This window comes from Toxorhynchites rutilus, chromosome 2 (genome assembly GCF_029784135.1).
Source record: "Toxorhynchites rutilus septentrionalis strain SRP chromosome 2, ASM2978413v1, whole genome shotgun sequence".
Lineage (NCBI taxonomy): Eukaryota > Metazoa > Arthropoda > Insecta > Diptera > Culicidae > Toxorhynchites > Toxorhynchites rutilus.
In genome coordinates, this window is record NC_073745.1 from 195743812 (window position 1) to 195762552 (window position 18741).

At 37.8% G+C, this 18741-nt stretch overlaps 2 protein-coding genes and 1 long non-coding RNA gene across 5 annotated transcripts in view; 1 reads left to right on the forward strand and 2 right to left on the reverse strand.

The window, feature by feature from the left end:
• LOC129770923 (uncharacterized) overlaps nt 1-18741 on the forward strand; it is a 227966-nt gene that overhangs the window by 36093 nt on the left and 173132 nt on the right. The gene's annotated exons all lie outside the window — the stretch shown is intronic.
• On the reverse strand, nt 7156-10889 carry LOC129770931 (uncharacterized). Of its 3 annotated transcripts, none has more exons than XR_008742239.1 (4): nt 10686-10889; nt 10491-10629; nt 10018-10401; nt 9648-9961 (listed from the first exon to the last, which is right to left on the reverse strand). It is a non-coding gene; the product is annotated as an uncharacterized LOC129770931 (long non-coding RNA). The 3 variants fall into 3 exon arrangements; XR_008742240.1 differs by having other exon boundaries at nt 10458-10629; XR_008742241.1 differs by lacking the exons at nt 9648-9961; nt 10018-10401; nt 10491-10629 and adding exons at nt 7156-7525; nt 7582-8018 and having other exon boundaries at nt 10686-10869.
• On the reverse strand, nt 13407-15327 carry LOC129770924 (UBX domain-containing protein 6). Its single transcript, XM_055774124.1, has 2 exons — nt 15189-15327; nt 13407-14939 (listed from the first exon to the last, which is right to left on the reverse strand). The coding sequence occupies exon 2, from the start codon at nt 14840-14842 to the stop codon at nt 13550-13552; it is 1293 nt and encodes a 430-aa protein (XP_055630099.1). The 5' UTR covers nt 14843-14939; nt 15189-15327; the 3' UTR covers nt 13407-13549.

An 18741-nucleotide genomic window follows, 5' to 3' on the forward strand; every position in this document is an offset into this window, starting at 1 on the left:
CTTTAAGCAGTTTTTGAACTTGAATCACTTCAAGCTTATTTTCTTTTTGGATGGCACTAACATTCCCAGTGGAATTGTTGCCTTCTCAACGTAGGCATTACCTGCGTCATTTTTATTAGTAGTACTTAGTTGAGATTCCTATGTCGAATAACACGCCTTGGATGTATTCTGGAATGGCAAGCTCTAGAATACGCGTGATCACATTGCAAGTCGGAAAAAATATTTGACGAGAGAATTTCCGGAATCGAGCCTGAACCCTCGACATGATAATGTGGGACGTTAATCACTCGACCACGGGGGCACTTAAGCTCGATAAGCTCAAATTTTTCTTCCTAGTGAGTTACATTGGATGGATAGTTTCTGCAACAGCAACTGGATATTCGTGGAGGCGATCTGACGTAGTGGTAAGATCCATACCTCTCACGCTGAAGGTTTCAAGTTTTTGATGACCTTCATTCTGAGGATCAAAATAAAATGTCTTTGGTGTTTGAATAAAAAAATTGAAATGTGAAATGTTTATTCCATGTTTAAAGAAAAGACAACACTTATATAGAACAAGTAAATAAATTGGAAAAAAGGCATTCGATTTTTCAAAGATCGATTCTTTGGTCCCGATTCAATCAGTGAATCGATCGCTGCGCCGTTTTGAAAATCGATTAGTCAAGATCGAGTTTTTTATAAAGATCGCCCTATCCTAATTCGTTGTCCAACATTCCCTATCATCTCCTTCACTCTACAAAATAAACAACGAACCACCCTGTATTCGCATATGAAAAGAATTTACTCCCACATATGAGTATGTGGAGGAGATGAAGTGTTAACACAGATTACTACACAATCATGAGACGTAGCGGCAAAACAACGTTATATTGAATGATGAAGGATACCAAATAAAAATACTTGCGTTTCAATCAGATGTTTTTTTCTCACACCACAAATGTATGAGTGTGCTTTATGTCTTTGATACACATTTGTTCTGGATAAACATTCCCCTATTTATTTGAAGTTAAGCATGTTTACGTTATTCTTTAGCGTCATGCGAGAGACGTTCTTTCCACGAGCGGAGAGCAATGAGAGAAGATTGTCATTTCCTCCATTTCTGTTTTGTTATGTAATCACGTAGGCCATTCGGATTCCAGCCTCCGTTGGGGGTGCTTTTCACTTGAGTATCCTTGTCACCAGTATCTCTCTGCTGTGCTGAAATGATTGTGTTACAAATATGCCAAAATGCGGTAGAACTATTCAGGATGCTTTGAAGTAAGACTTATAAATGTATGTATTGATATCATTTTCTTAAAAAAAGATAAAATATTAAGTCCTTAGACCATGATTTCATTCGGTCACGCATCGAGTGATTTAACTACTCTGCTAAGCGTCCTAGCGCTCTTTGATATGCAAGTGCACCACGAGTAAAACTCGATGTTGTAGGTGAAGGGATTAATTGTTTCATTGGTTTCTCGAAGAACGAAATTGTAATTGCCTCTACAGAAGTGCTTAATAAAATCTGACAAAATCTGAATGCCTTGGAATCCAACCATAAGTCAACATTTTATCACTTCGGGTACTATTTTAGAATGAAACGGAATTTTTGAAATAACTCTTCAGGAGGAATTATTAACACGTTAAGGGGGTACCCTTGTCTGGAAGGTCGGAAAATAATGAATTTTCGTGGATTTTTTCGGATGTTACGAATAAAGTGAAGTGAGATAAAAAAAATGAAAAAATGAATGAGATATTTCTATGAAAAATCTCTAAATAGCGATTTTTAATAAATCGAAAAAATGAAATATCAAAAAACGGCTATGTAACGCCTTAGATAATTCATTTTTACATGCTGATAAAAAAATTTCAGCCAAATCGGTCGAATAGATCCTGAGATATCGATACCACCAATTGAAATAACATGGTTTCGAGAAAAACGCGTTTGAAAATTCGTACAGCAATACTATATCCCTGGAAGTGACCTCATACTTTTGGCTGTAACTTTCCAACGAAATCAAATATCGAAGAATCCTTTTAGGGCAACATTTCTGGTCATAAGACATAAGTTTCCTAAAAATGCGAAAAACAAAAACTCATTTTTTCGATTTTCCAGACCTGGGTCCCCCCTTAAGCCCCGAATTGTAACGCTTTTCATTCTGTCCACATCATTGCGCAATATCCGTGTCGGTCTATCGTCCTACATCTGTAGTAATGGCCGAATGTAGCCAGCCACCTTTCAAGCACTATTTGACGATTTGTGCTGTTACTGAGGTTGTGCGATGGCTTAGCCTCATAGGCCGCTAAGATGTATCCCAGGTAATGAGTGCAAACCAATTACTACATTCCTTGATCAACTTCAACCTTCTTTCTACATTACCCAGAACCAAAATAAGACCCTGGAATTAATTCCATCCTAAGATAGATCTTTCCTTGGATCATTTTTGTCAACTAATATTGCATCACAATTTAATTGATTAGAATGATAAATCGAAAATATCTATGTTTTTTTATAAATCTCGCCTGTCTCGTCTGGTCCTTCATTCACATTAATTATGTACAGGGGTCTTTCAAATTAAACGCTCACGCAAAAAAATCGAATGTCTCCTTATACAATTTTTTTTTCACTCCTTCGATGGTAACACTGCATTCCTCACTTCGGGACGATAATATTTGGCTACTCGTTCAGTCTGATCGGGTGGTATTTAGTGTCAATTCACAAGAACGTGTATTTTTAGTGAAATGGTATTACTCGAGCAACCGAAGCCGAAGCCTTAAACATGGTTCGGTCTGACTTCTGACTTCGGCCTGTGCTTCACAAGAAATTGTTTCGTAGAATACCATAACTAACTATTTATTTTACTTTTCTGATAAATTTTATTATGTTTTTTTTTGTATTACAAAGCAATAAATAAAATATCGTTATAATAAACCTAACTCTTCGTTTATTTACTTTTATGGTCCATAGAGAAAAATATTTCCCATGAAATTATAGGAAACCTATACACCCTGCTCTGATTTTCTAGTGAGATTCTCTTACTTTACACCCACAATAGCTAAAATATTGTGTGGTATTGGCATATTTAGTCTTGGACATCTTATGGTCCTGAAAGGGTTGAAACGCATTACCGAAAAAAAGGGTGGTCACATCGAAAATGTCTTAAAATAAACTTTATTTTCGTTTTTTATACATAAAAATCGGTTCACTTTTGTAGAAGTTATTAAAATTTGTTGCGTAAGCGTTTAATCTGAAAGACCCTGTATTATGAACTAGCTATTAATTATTCCGTGATGCTCAATAATCCCGAATTCAGACAGCTCGCACACCCTTTTGAAATCGAGCCCATGGAATAAAAATGAACGAACTGCAACGTACATTGGACCACTGTATTTAGCTGCTTCAACATGACCAGGGCGCCCCAGGGTGCTCTTTATTTTGTATCCTGCGAAAACAAACGAATTAAGCTTATGTTTAGCAGAGTGTCCGGGAAAAAACAAGAGGGAAATAAAAGCAACAGAAATAACCCGAGAGAAAAAAGCGACATATCACAAGTAAGCTAGAAATATTCTGACACGGGAAAAACATCATGGGTTTACCCATGTCTTTTTTGCGTTATCTGCCACACAGAAAAAAATCTTATCCTTCATTATAAACGAGGATACGGAATCGAGGCGGCCCCAGCCGCCGAGATGACGTGAGCCGGGTCGGCCGTCGACCCGCCGTCATATGCGGCAGTCTCTCGCAAGCAAACCTGTGTTCCACTGATTGCCCGGTTAGTTTGAAACATAGGATACGATCCTTTAGTAAGGATGGCATACATTTGCCTGGTGCATTATGTTTGCCCGGTTAATTTCTGTTTTGAAATATGTAATTCATTACAATTCAAAACTATTGTGCCACATTTTTATGAAACTTCCACAATCATAGGTATTTTGGTTTGGACATTTAGCTATTTTTGGAAATGTTAGGTCAACCCTCCTGTATTCGCGCGCAAAATCATAACTCGTTTACACGCGCACGGTATCACGGACCGTGCATGTCTATTGCTATTGTGTACTTTTTAGGGCGCTATTGGTATTCATTTAACGGATGCACCCGTGGCCGAGTGGTTAGCGTCTCAAATTATCATGCCGGTTGTACGGGTTCGATTCCCGTTCTGGCCGGGGTATTTCTCGTCAGCGAAATTTTTCGACTTGCACTGTGGTCACGCGTATTCTAGAGCTTGCCCCTTGGAATACATTCGAGGCGTGTTATTTGGCTTAAGAAATCTCAACTAAGTATTAAGAGGGTAGTACACTATGAACTACCATAAAAAGTATGTGATTTTCGCGAATTTTTCCCAACGGGAAAATAAATTACTATGATTAATCTGATATCACAGTTTTATTAGGTATATGTCACTTAACAAACAAAAGAACATTGGTGCCAATTGAAATGTCCCCTGAATAGCCGCGACCGGTTTGTTGAACCCTTGCAGCCAAATCCTTGTAGACTGGTGGGTGTTCTACAAATTTTCCTAATGGACCGATTTCAACCAATGATTTTATTTCGTTATCTTTGATATATTTCCTGTCATCGTACGTAGGATTTTTTAAAAATATTGATTTACGACAAAATGGTGACATTTTTTGTAAAAAAAATGCGTTTTTGCTTCAAAAATCGATACAAAAACATTCACCAAATTTTATTTTCAAAAATATCGTAAAAATCCTACGATGACAGGAAATTTAGTGGAGAATCTGGGAAAACCTATTCCATCGGAATCGGATGGACCGTTCCGGAGGTAGAACTCCCACCAGTTTACAAAACATGGTTTCGAGAAAAACGCGTTTTAAATTTTACATATTTTACATTACATAACATGTAGCAACTGGTCATTTGCATAAAAATGTTTAGATTTAGTTGGATTTATTTCTGAGCAAGTCTCCACAAGCCATCCCCTCCTCCCTTTTTGAGTACGTTACGTAATATTTGAATGATCCCATAAACCTCATTAGTGGCCGCGTTTAAAATAGTATTCTTGATGTTATCGTTTCGTATATTAATTCCTAGTCCATTTTGTGTGAATCAGACTACTCCCCAACATCTCACGTGTACCAAACCCATTTCGATTCTTTTAATTTAGCGTTTCATGAATCAGTACTAGATAGTTTAGAGAAGCAAAACCATACACTAAACTTATGATAGTTCCGCGTTTCGACTTACCCCGCTCTACGCGATGAGTTGAAAAAATGCATATGAAAACTAAACATTTTCAAAATTGATATTTTTCGAAACATTCAGTGTTAATCCCTATTTTTCCTATACCCTTATACCTTGTATATATGCTGCAAACAGATTTCAATTTGGAGATTTAGTGATTTTTTAAGATAAATTTCAAGTTGAACTATGGGAAAATTGTTTCATCTTGGCCCCGGTGTATCTATCTTATCATTATTCAGATTTACGATGCACTGTTTGGAATGAGAAACAATTGTTATATGAAAATTACCTTATGAGATTCGAACCGAGGTACTGCTGCAACATGTGTGTTTCTCTGTTGTGCCTTTGTTATCTGGACCACTGTTAGTTCATATAAATGAATTGAGAATAGTCCTTTCCAATAATAAACCAAAGCGTTATGTTATGTTTCGTTATGTTATATTTCGAGACAAACACTTGCAGCTCCCCAAATCACAATGTATAAATGTTTTATCCTAATGCTTGTAAGCATTATATGGTAGCATTAAATGCGCATATAGGACTTTCATTAATGCTTATTTTCATTGATGATTATATGCATTAATAATGTTGATATAAAGCATATAAACACTAAAAAACTTATAGGGTAGATTCAGGACGTTTCGTTCTTATGTGGAATATGGACCACATAAGAACGAAACGGCCTTAATCCTGTAGGAACATTTTTAAATTATACTACATGTTAAAACCTCACAATTTGAAACCTTATTGATCGATGTACATGTATTGTATGAATAAGCTTTAAAAAAGATTTATGTGGAAAATCTACACTTTTAGAAATGTATTCCATTTCTGTCGATCGTAAGCAGTACGGGGTAAAATGGGCCACATTGCGGGGCAATATGACCATGTTAGTTGATTCAATCTTTTAAGCATGTTTTCTCTAGGATATAACGAAACAAGTTCATAAAAGGATAGTTGAATCTATTTTGCAACTATCACGTATATTTCATTGGATTTCATCCAGTTTGCATGCACAATGGATAACAATGTGATCAAATTGATTGGACTGCAATTTTACGATGCTCAAAGCAGGAACAGAGAATATCTGTGCAGTAAGTGGCATTGATAGCATTGGTTCCATCCATCGCCGTCCGCAGAGGAACTGAATTGTGTCCCACAGTATCAACATAAGGTGACCTGTGGAAGATTCTATAATCGTTATTGCGTGCTCAGCGTGTATTTCTGCTGTACGTCCTCCAGTAAATCGAAAAATTTCCCAACTGCAACGCGATTGAATTCTTGTGCCCTGGCGGCGGAAGTTGCTTCTGGTGTCCTAAGTGAGAGTTATGGGTAGCGCTTTCCAAAACCAGCCAACTAATCTATCCTGCTAATTGCTTTTGGCTATTGAAAGAGTGATAAATACCATTTTTTTCGGCCAAATGATACGCCAGATTCCGTATTTCTTTCGTCGTAACACCGTAGAACCGTTGTTCCATATAGAGAATATAATCTACAAGCTAGTTCTCTTGCTCCGCAGTAAAAAAAACATTACTAAATGTTCCGAACAGCTGGAGCTGCTAAGGATCTGTACAACGTAAATAACGTTTAAGTGTTGCTCGCGGGACACAATGCACTAAGGCTGCATGTCGCACTGACGTACCACTCTTCACTGCTACGATTGCCGCTTTCAAACCGCCCACATTCCGTTTTGCCTGCCAAGATCGGGTCGATGAAATGTCAACAATCGACCTCAAATGCTGCCACCTTGCAATCGAGTTATCGACCTTTCATATGCATTCATCGAACAACTTGACACCACTTTTTCGCCAACATGTGCAAGGCGTCGACCTGCTTGCAGCGCTGCTTTCAGCGCTGCTTTCAGCACTGCTTGCTGCTTGTTTGTATTGGTTTGTTATTGAAAATGAAAAGGAAATACATTGATCGATTTTAATCATTTTATTGAAAAAAAAAAAAATAAAAATCCATGTATAATAAAAATAAGGTATATAATGGAATCGGTGCACCCGGGTTGTCTGGATTGACGATTCAAATCCGACTGAGTACATTGATGAATACCTCCTTGCCCTTGATGACACAGATATGTGGCTGAGGAGGATTCTTCAATGTGCGTGAAGCACGGGATCTCCGATGGGGAAAATTGCTCGAAATACTATCGATGGCCAGGTCCTGCTGCTGTTACTGTTGATGCTGTTCCCCGGAATAGCACCCTGGACTTAAAGGATACTGCTGCGAGAAAGCTGATGCTGTTGGCTGGCGTGACAGATGTGGAAATAAGCAATGTGGTGATGAGGGAAATCATCTTTCTCACTCGCCGATTAATTGAGTCGGATGTGTTCATAGCTGAAACAAAATAAAATGATTAGTAAGTGAAAAGCAGAAATGAATTCCCTACTCACCAGTTGTATGATCCGGATCAAAATGCGAACATTAAAATATCATGCGATTACGTTCGCTTACCTCGCCTATTTTCATTCTACTATACAACGGAATAAGTGCATTCGGGTTCCTCCGGGTGGTAATTCAGCTGAGCAAGTTGATAAATACCTCCTTGTCGTTGAGTTTTCGTGTCTGAAGAGGATTTTTGAATGTGCGCGAAGCACGGAACCTCTAATGGGGAAAGTTCTTCGCAATACCATACCATGGTCAAATTCTGCTGCTGCTGCTGTTGATGCTGTCCCCCGGCATTGCCAACAGGGGTTGGAGGTTACTGCTGCAGGAAAACGGATGTTGTTGGCTGCTGTGATAGAAGTGGAAATCCGCACTGTGGTGATGGGAGAAATCATCTTTCTCACTTACCGATTTATGGAAGCAAACGAGTCGAATGTATTCATAGCTGATAAGACAAGATAAAATAATTAATAATTAAAAAGCCGAAATATAGTTCATACTCACCAGTTGTATGATCCATTTGTTTTTGTTTGAGATGACAGTTTAGCGGAGTGGAAAAAATAACCACCAGTGATTCCATTTGGTTTGTTTAATTATTCAGTATTTTCGACTAACGAACTATCCGCGTTGACGATTTTGGGGAATAGGCATGACAGTATGGATTTGCAGAAGGAATCAATACACTTTTAAAATGAAAATTATGAATGAACATGATTTTTCCTTAATCAAATTAGTACTCTATGTAAGTGAAAATCACCATTGCCTGCAAGTGGTGAAAAAACGTCATAAAAAATATGTTTTGAGATAATTTTATATTATAATGACAAGTTTTTTTGAGAATATCTGAACGTCTATGGAAAATAATTCAAATTAGGGTCATGACAACGTACTTTAAGTAGAAAAAATTATGCCAAGAAAAAAATTTCATACAAATTTTAGCAAATATAAACTAATTCGGGTCGACTAGTATGATAGAGAATAGTTTGCCTCATACAAACTAATGCCGTATCTAGATGTCGATACCTAATCGTCATCATCGTGAATAGGTAACAGCGTTACGGTCGTTGTTAGCGTAGGAACACACTGGACGGCTCTCCCGCGCGGATTTTGCAATGACAGACCGCCGCGGAGCCTCGATAATGGAATGTGTATGATATAAAACACACAAGGCGGGGCGGGTGTGTACGGTTCCAAAATCACTGTTGTACGGTTCCCCATTCGCTGCGGTGGCTCGATGGAGATGATGCGCCGCAACGGTTTTTTGAGAGTATTAGTGTTTATGCGCTTTTGAAAGGTGAAAATAAAGCAAGCCAATAATAAATGTACTCTCAGGTGAGCCAATACGTGAAATCCACTCTGCGGTCATGTAGCTGCGGATAATCGTATTCCATCCAAATTGACGAGAAATGCAATATTTCAGACGTTTGTGATCAAGTTCTCTCTCCCTCTCGCTCAGGTAAACATCCCCTCTTCCGTTTCCCATCATTCTGTCTTTATATACCGCCCCTCTAACCCGCTTACTGTCCAAACAGTTGTACCTTGTACCATAGCATCGTCTTGCATCCGTCTATAAACATATAATAACGGCAGATAGTGAAACCGTCGAAAGCCGCTGAATGTGTTTTACATCGAGCTCCTGCTGCGACTTGTCATTGTGAAAATCGCGCGGTAGAGCCGTCTAGTGTGTTTCCACGCTTAGGTCGATGTTTTTTTCGTCGATTGGATTGTGGGCGGCTGATACCCATATTCCGTTTTGCCTGCCAAGATTGGGTCGATGAAATGTCAACAATCGACCTCAAATGCTGCCACCTTGCAATCGATTTATCGACCTTTTATATGCATTCATCGAACAACTTGACGCCACTTTTTTGCCAACATGTGCAAGGCGTCGACCTGCTTGCAGCGCTGCTTCCAGCACTGCCTGCTTCTTGTTTGCCTTGGTTTGTTATTGAGAAGAAATGAAGCATCAAAAGGAAAATACATTTATGAATAATTTTTGTAATTTTATTATTATCGAAAACGGAAATAAAAATACATGCACACTCAACCATTCTTGAGCATACCTCGAAGAAGAATGTGGCCGGACAATACTGCATCGGCACTACGAACATGCGCTAACCACAATTCTCTTTCCTCATGTGGCACTCGTTCCGGTAGAGTTTGTTGTTCGATCCACAAACATAGTATGTAAGAATCTTTTCACAATTAGATGTCTTAGCAGTTCCTCGGCAATATCAAAACAACACGAAGTTCGCAGGTCTTTTGCATCAGCTTGCACATGAATCGGTAGGTGTAGCCATCGGAGCCACGGATGGGAGTAGCCAACATCATTTATCCCAAAGGCAGATCTCTATCATCTTGGTGTGATAGTAACGCGTGTTCCCGCACCTAAATAATTGCAATATGATACATCTAAGAGGAACATGTGATATTTATTGGCCTACCGATAATATTCAGATTCTGGTGATCGACAGTTCAGAAAATACGCGCAATATCTGCCACGAACAATCTTCATGCTACGTAATATCTAGAATGAGTATCAAGCGGCAATGAATGGAAAAATATAGACAATTTTTTACTGTCAAGCTCGCCTATTTTTCAGTCCTTCCCCCATCGTTTTCAAATCCATCGGGTATTTGATATAATTATAATAATCAGGAATCTCAGCCGGTTTCACCGAATAGCTAGACGGCGGTATGTTTTCGAACCGATTGTAACACACGAGTTCATGTGTTTGCCAACTTGTTTGTCATGGTCTACGGGCTCCGCTAACGGCCGAGAAACATGTTGAGTCCGAAACTGTAGTCTCTAATCAACTTCTTGCAAGCCTGGAATTAATTCGATGGGGATGTTTTTGAGCATTATGAAAATGTGATATACATACTCCTTCTCCGAAAAATATCAATCCAAAATTCACCTTTCGTATTTTCTTCTGGCGCTGACGCTGAAGGGGAATCAAGTTTTCGAATAGTGTTCGCAGGTTGGAATTGACTTGCAGCGGATTCTCTTCTGCTTGCAATGATATGTAATAGATAGATAAATTTGCCAAAGACTATCTGAAATATAAATAAATAAATTATAAACTGAAAACATAAATAGTTTTCATACTCACCAGTTGTATGTTCCATTTGTTTTGTATAAGATGACAGTTTACCGTTGAAGAAAAAGCAACTACCAGTGATGCTGATTCGTTTCGCTAATCATTCCGTATTTTCGATCAACGAACGATAGACAAGGGGAGGCAAGACGGGAATGTTGTTCCATGTTAGGTCGATGTTATTTACGTCGATTAGATTGTGGGTATTGCGCATTTCGAAACGAGTGATTTTTGTTCGTTTCGACCATTTTGACATGCCTTTGACCAGCTTTGTTTACGAACCCAAATACTTTACATTTCTCTGCTATTGCTCTAAATCTAGTAGGGGAGAAGGGGGGAATTTGGACCACCTAAGCTAATCAAAAAATGTCACATTGTATACTGAGCTACACTTGTTTTCTCTCAATCAATAATGTTTAATCATTATATCAAACTTTAAATTACCAAATATATCATAAAATAAAAGAGATGATTTTTGGACATTAAAATTTGATGCGGAGTGATTTGGACCGTCTGTGGGGTGATTTGGTCCAGTTTGTGTTTCATCGGAAAAAAACATACTTATGTTTATGTAAAGTATTTATGAATAATGTTACAATCAGTAACAGTGTTCTGATATCGATACCAGGTGTCTTGGCCAGATTCCAGACCAGAAAAAATGGATTGAGACTATCTTGAATTCTGCATGGATATTTTCACTGCTTTTCGAGCATTTTCAAACACTTTCGATGCTTGGTCAAAGAAAATCTGTTCTTGATGGCCTGTGTTGCTCTTTCAAGTTCTCCCTTCTTCCAAAGTTGTCTGCCCATCCTTTTTTTTTTTGAAATTCAGCGGCATCTGGAATCAATTAGACCAAAGAAAAGTCTCAAACCTGAAGGACCAATTCACCCCACAGAAACGTGTCCATGTCATCCCACACAACATGCAAAATTTAAAATGCAATTAATTCCATATATTGTTATCAAACTGATATTTTCGCTGCATCAAATTGTTCCGCTTCTGTAGACGAACAGATCTTTACTGCACAATACACGGAAAGTTTGTTTAATCAGCGAGAAAAACCTTAAAACAACGATCGGAAAACTCACATTTTTTGACAATCGAAGTGCTTGTTGTGTTCATGCCACCGTTTCCTTCCACCTGTCGAATTTTACCAAAGTTTTTTTACGTTAGGTACATACGGTTCAACAATAGAAGGAGATGACATTATAAAAAATCCAAGTTGAGCCGTACTTTTTGAGATAAAGGGATGGTCCTAATCACCCCGTATGTCCAACTCACCCCGTGTTACCCTACACCGAAAATATGAACTTGAAAAATATACATAATACTAAAACCATTTCGATTTGGGTTCGAATTTTCTCGAAACGAGTTACTCGTTTCGAAATGCGCAATGCCACCCCTGGTCTGTGACCACATTTTACGATCGAATGTTTTGGTATAATTCCGTATGATTCCACATCTAGCTATTTCCAACCTGAGACTTTCCAACTATAGGTTGATTTAGACGATGCCAGTCAGCGCTCCAGTTGAAGTATCCAGTGAATAGAGAACAGACACTCTGTTCAAGTTAGAGGCCAATTACTTGTTCGATACAGGTACAAGTAACTTGGACAGAGTGTCTGTTCTCTGTTCACTGGATACCTCAACTAGAGCGCTGACTGGCATCGTCTAAATCAGCCTTATGTTTACAAATTTTGACAGCTGTATTTACAGGTTATGTTGAAAAAATACCTGATCATACTGCCCCAAGAAGGTATGCCCATTCCGCCCCGTACATTTGCGTTCAATGAAAATGAACTGATCTTTCACATGAAACGGCAAAGCAGCGCAATAAATCAGTGAAAATGTTCAGAAATAATGCCAGTACGAATTTATATAAAGAGCAGAGTCATAAAATTCATTATGCAACCTACAGAGCTTATTTTGTTGACTGCTTTTCTTATATGGGTTTCGTGATAGACAGTGTGAGATTTCTTTCAATATATTTATAAAACAATTGAATTTGAATACGGTTTTCACGGAGATGCTCAATAAGAGTATTTCTAACACAATTGTTGGAAAATAAGTGTTATTGGCTCAATAATAAGTTTAAAGGAAGGGTGGTCTATTCCGTCCCGCCTGGTCATATTGCCCATATCTACCCTATACTGCCATTTGGTTATCGAGATGTTGAATTAGTGCTATAATAGGGCTATAAGTTATTGCTTATGGTTAATTGGGCATCGGCCGAGTGAAGGCTATCGGTACAATTGTCATTATTTTCGAGTTGTTTGGTTTGCTTGTTGCATACCTTCAGAGAATTTGTTTGTTTTGGTTTGCGTCCCTGATATTTTCCTTTAAGAAACAAATGTTCCAAATGTGATGACCATGATTTGATTACTTACAAAAGATTTCCGAGAATATTCGAACTATTATTCTACAGGAAATAATAAAATTATTGAATTATAATAAAAAATGTTTATTACCAGGAATATTAACGATATAAAATATTATAATATTTTCCGCAAAGTTCATAAACCTCAAGAGGACTATTTTCAGACTTGCTCATATCTTTTATCGGTTTGATTCATATCTGTTATTTGAGTAATTATCGGATTATTGTTATACCCTATATTGGTTCTATTTCTGGTTTGTAATGAATTGGAAAATCAGAATGTGTCTGTATTTACAAAGGGAACATTCACAACTCTTGATTTCTCATAGCCGTGATATATTATAAACAAGCAAAATGTTTTCATCTCCATTGTGGGGGTAAAAAGTATGCATGTAAATTTTATTATATCGCTATTTGTGTTTCGAAGCTACATAAATATGAAATAGAACACCAATAACGAAAGAATAATTGTTACAAATATATAACAGTGAAATCAACACAATTATAAAGATTGGATTAGCAGCATCAACTCTTCCTTCAAGTAATCGGTTAACTGGTGGGATTCGTTCTCATAGCTGAAGTTCAAAACGATCGTTGGCACCAGTCTCAAATCATAGAGTGATTTGTCCATTTCCGCTTCTGTGTACCGTTGGCCCGTTGGTGAAACAAGGACAAATTCTGATGCTTCGTGCATAAGACAGGATTGAACGAATTCACACACTTGCGAAAATTTCTCATACACGTTAAAGGTCCCCTGGAGGTAAACCCCGTTGGGGAATCGTATTCTAATTAGGGAAAATTTATATCGACCTATAACACGCAGTTCCTCCTTTTCTCGCATAGCTTTGGTTTTAAGGATTTGTGCCTGCTCCAGGGCATCCGATCGTAGCTGTTGTTCACGTTTTATTTCTTCCAGTGACACGCGGAAAAAGTCCGGCGGTAGCGTAGTTTTGCGAACCTGGGATGGGAGCAGCACTTGAATATTGCGATCTAGTTCCAGATGGAATGGTTCGGAGCACTTCAGGGCTTCGATGAGACCATCCAGCGCTGTTTCTGGTTCCATATTGTCTTCCGACCAGATCAGGTAAGGTTCGTCATCTATTGTTATTTCAGCAAAGCCGGCTGCATGCAAAAAGTCTAATGCACCTTCGCAAACCTTTATTTTGTCGCAGAACATTCTGTTGGTCATTCGTATTTTCTTGTACTTTTCCTCGTTCGGATTGTTCATAATGTTTTCTAGACATTTTATCAATGTTTCTATACAAACATCATACTTCTCCTTCGGATTACAGTTGTATATTATTAGGCAAGCTGAAAGTCCTTTCTCACTTTCAAGTTGTTCGTACAAGAATTCTTTGATCTTCACCTTCCAATCCTTGCGTGGTAACACCTCTTCACTGATCAAAGGGCATCGGAAAAATACACCCTGCACTGCTAAATCTTTCTTTTCGTTGTCAGAAAGACCGGAGGATTGTTCGTCGGCAGCGTTTTCCTGTGCTTTGGCTTTTCTTTCGGCTTCGAGTTCTCGACGAACTTGAGCCTGAATGGCCGCTAGCGATGTGTTGAATTCTTTCTTATCTTTGCCCTGGACGCGAGCCAACGCAGCATTGGCAGCAGCCTTAGCCTCGACGGAAAGTTCATTCCGCTTTGGAGGGATATAAACATCTTTTGAAGAAGAGCTTTGCTTGTGGGATGAACTTGATTGTGATGTTTCGGAGTTGAGTTTCCGACCAGGACCAGCCGCACCGAACTTCAGCTTTTGTTTAGCAATGAATTTTTTCAACTTGCTGGACATCTTCACAACTAGATTATTCAAATACGTGGACTGTGTTCTTTGGGTAGCTTGAGACGAGCGACAGATAGCTTCAGCTCTTCGATTTCTTTTGCTGTGCCTAAAATAAAATGGACATTTATTTTCCTCTGCTCAATGAACTCCTCGAAGACGGTTCTTGAAGATTAAACGAAACATATTTTATCGCTCGTTTCACAAGGATTTGTTTAGACTTTATTACTTTATATTGTGCAATATTGTGAATGAAACTGTTATTCTTCTGCACATTATTTTATGTGCTGAATCATCTGCTTATGACGAACAACAAAGACCGAAATGTGCGATAATTCGAAAAAAAATCAATACTCACTTGGGCGAATGAACCGATCGGTAATTATAGTGCCGTACTTTCTCCAATAAATTGCTATCAAAATTAAATTGACCAAAAGGATAATCAGAAAAGTCTTGCAGATATGCAGCTGAAATTCAGTAAATTCCAATGGACTGCCGATAGAATCGGTCCATAGTTTGAACGTATCCTTCAGGAGACAACACACATCTGCAAGGATGCTAAAATTTAGTTCCTGTGTGGGATGCAGCTGGGCTGAGTAATCGGTGTCCAAAGTCTCTGCTCCGTCGTCGATTGTTTGTTGTTCCTCAGGTCCGGAGGTAGACGATGGGGATATTTGAAAGTAACTCAAATAATCCGATAACAGCTTGGATATGTTGAGCAACGAAAACACATTGAAGTTCATTTAAACTACGCGGCGGACGAACAAGAATAATGAAATTTTCTCATTTGTGAGACATTAGCCTATGTTGACATTGGCATTGTCAGTGAGAAACGATAGAGATATGCTAGAGGTGCTCACTTCACATGCTATATTTCAGCCAAGGTATGTAGAAATATCCACGATAATGTATGTACAGTGTCTACATCTGGTGTGACATCTGCTCTTACGAATCAGATCAGATCATCAGGCTGGAAGGCACATTAAGGCCAGGCGCAAATTGAGACGCGTATAGCGCGAGTAACTTGGCGCGATATAGCGCCTGTTTTTGTGGCTAATGAAAACAGATAGAACGGCGCAAATTGGCCAGGTGACGCGAAATGGTGCAGCGCTCGTGAGACACGAATCGCGTGACGCTGTGGTTAAACCACAGTTTCTCGTGCTGGTCGTGCTGGTTGTGGTGGTTGTGTTGGTGAACAATCATGTAGCGCCGGGAGTCTGACACTATATGGTTGTGCCGGTCGGGTGATTGTGTTAGTAAATAAATATATCGCGGAACTCCGTGTGAATCAGACATTGTATGCGAGTGGCACGTTATTTACACCAAACTGCGACTCAATATGCGCACCACCACGCTACATTTGTGGCACGCATGAATCGTGTTGGTAGTCTCGTGTTCGCTTACGAGCGCTATACGCTTCTCAATTTGCGCATAGCCTAACTCTTTGCGGTCGTTTGTCTGCTCTCAGCCACCACAGTAAGGAATCATACTAAATACTTCATTCATCGATGTAATAGTTTACATTTTTGCCTAAACGAATTTTAATGTTTAGTGAACTTTCTCACGAATGTATACGGAGTTTCTATGAATGATAGGTAACGGTACTTGGTATAAAAGTAATATTATTAGCATGGAAAGAGATGATAATCTCCTCCAAGGGAAAATGATTTCGACCGCAAAGGGTTAAAACTGTTAACATTTGAATGAAAATCGTTACCTCATGTTATTTGATTACGTAGAACGCGTAATACTAATCTTTATTTATTCATTTTTATATAAACTTCCTAATATCTTAATAGACTTAAATCATATTATTATATATAAAATCATTATCCGTTACAATCGTTCGTTCAGGTTTCTTCACCATTTGCAAAAAACCTATTGACGATCTAACGTAAAACGTAAACGATCGGTGAGACATCTGAATTTTGTTTTTGAACTACTAAAATGATGATAAAGTACCCTAAAACTGAAAAATAAATCACGTATATTTTACTTCCGGGCTTTCCAAGGTAGTTCCCCAGCAAACATTAAATCGCATAACAAGCGTATATATAACATCATATGCCCTAAATTTTGGTTGGCATATAATGCACCTAACTGGCATATGCATGCAAAAGTGGAGGCCATATACATACATGGCAAATGCTTACCGAATTAGTTTGGATGAATATGCAACTTTGACCGACTATAATAGCGATTATGTTCAAATTGAATTTCGATCTAATATGAATATATTCATGAATTGTCAACGCACCTAATATGACTTTTGCCATACTCATATACAATTTATTACAGACATAGAAAAAAAACCAAATGGAGCAAAATATTTTTGTAAATCTTTTATTATAGCCTCACGAATCGCCAATTTTATATATGAGTATTTATATTTGTAGAAATAATAATTATTAAATTTACTTGTGTTGGGAGTGGATTATAAATGTTCAAAATGGCACAGATTGATGTTTGGTGAAAACTGATCCGATGTGGGCTCGAACTCCTGTCGTCTGGATTATCATCCACCAGCTATCTCGCGCGGCTATCTGAAATTTAATTCAACAGCGGTTAAAACTCATACATATGATTCGATATGATATAACCTAATACATTCTATGCAGTAGGATCAGTCATTCCTGGTTTCCGAGCCATATAAGAGCCACTTTTTTTAAATTTAATTATTTTATTCTTTCGTATGTGTTCAGACATTGCTGTTATGAAATGAAACTTGTCAATGTTAGAGCATTTCATTGACATTTCAATATGATGTAATATGTTCTTTATTAGGAGCTAATATGATTTACTGTTTCATGATTTTCTTCAGCATGCAACACGATTTACTGCAGTACTGAATCGATTTAAATTATACACTTATACGACACACAAACTGCATCAGCGTAATATACGCATATGATGTGGATTAAATATATTTTATGACAATGTACATCATAATACTGATGTTTATTATACCGAATTGCGACTTAATTTGATAATGATATATAAAATCGAGTTTTTACATTTTATGCGATTTCAAATATACACGATACATACTTTGATTGATATGTAAAAACTCGATTTTATATATCATTATCAAAATAAGTCGCATTTCGGTATAATAAACATCAGTTTTATGATGTACATTGTCGTAAAATAGATTTAATCTGCATCATATGCGTATATCACGCTGATGCAGTTTGTGTGTCGTATAAGCGTATAGTTTAAATCGATTCAGTACTGCAGTAAATCGTGTTGCATGCTGAAGAAAATCATGAAACAGTAAATCATATTAGATCCTAATAAAAACATATTACATCTCATTGAAATGTCAATGAAATGCTTTAATATTGACAAGTTTCATTTCATAACAGCAATGTCTGATCACATGCGGAAGAACAAAATAATTACATTTAAAAAAAGTGGCTCTTATAGTCGATTACTCACAAAACATCGCAATCGCTGGAGAGAAGCTAAACGGATCGAAACAAATATGAGCGAAACTCATAATCAATTAACAGATGAAAATGGAATGTTGAACGAATCCACAAAACAAAACAATTTGGATTTTAATTTGATTCCAGGAATGGAGCAATTCAATGACTTAATTGATGATGGTAATTTAATTTTAATTTTTAATGACTTCATAAAACGTGTTCAATTTCAATCTATTACAGGAAACCATAGATTTTTTATGGATTTACAAAAATGGACTTCTGAATATCGGATATCTCAAACTGCACTGAAATCACTGATTACTATTTTGAAAACGAACCTGGAATTGAATATGCCACGTGATCCAAGGACTCTGATGCAGATACCAAAAAGTGTAACCATACTCAATATGAAAGGGAATGGACAATATTGGCATCAAGGATTGGAATTATGCCTTAAACGTTCTTTCAATAATCTTACTATGC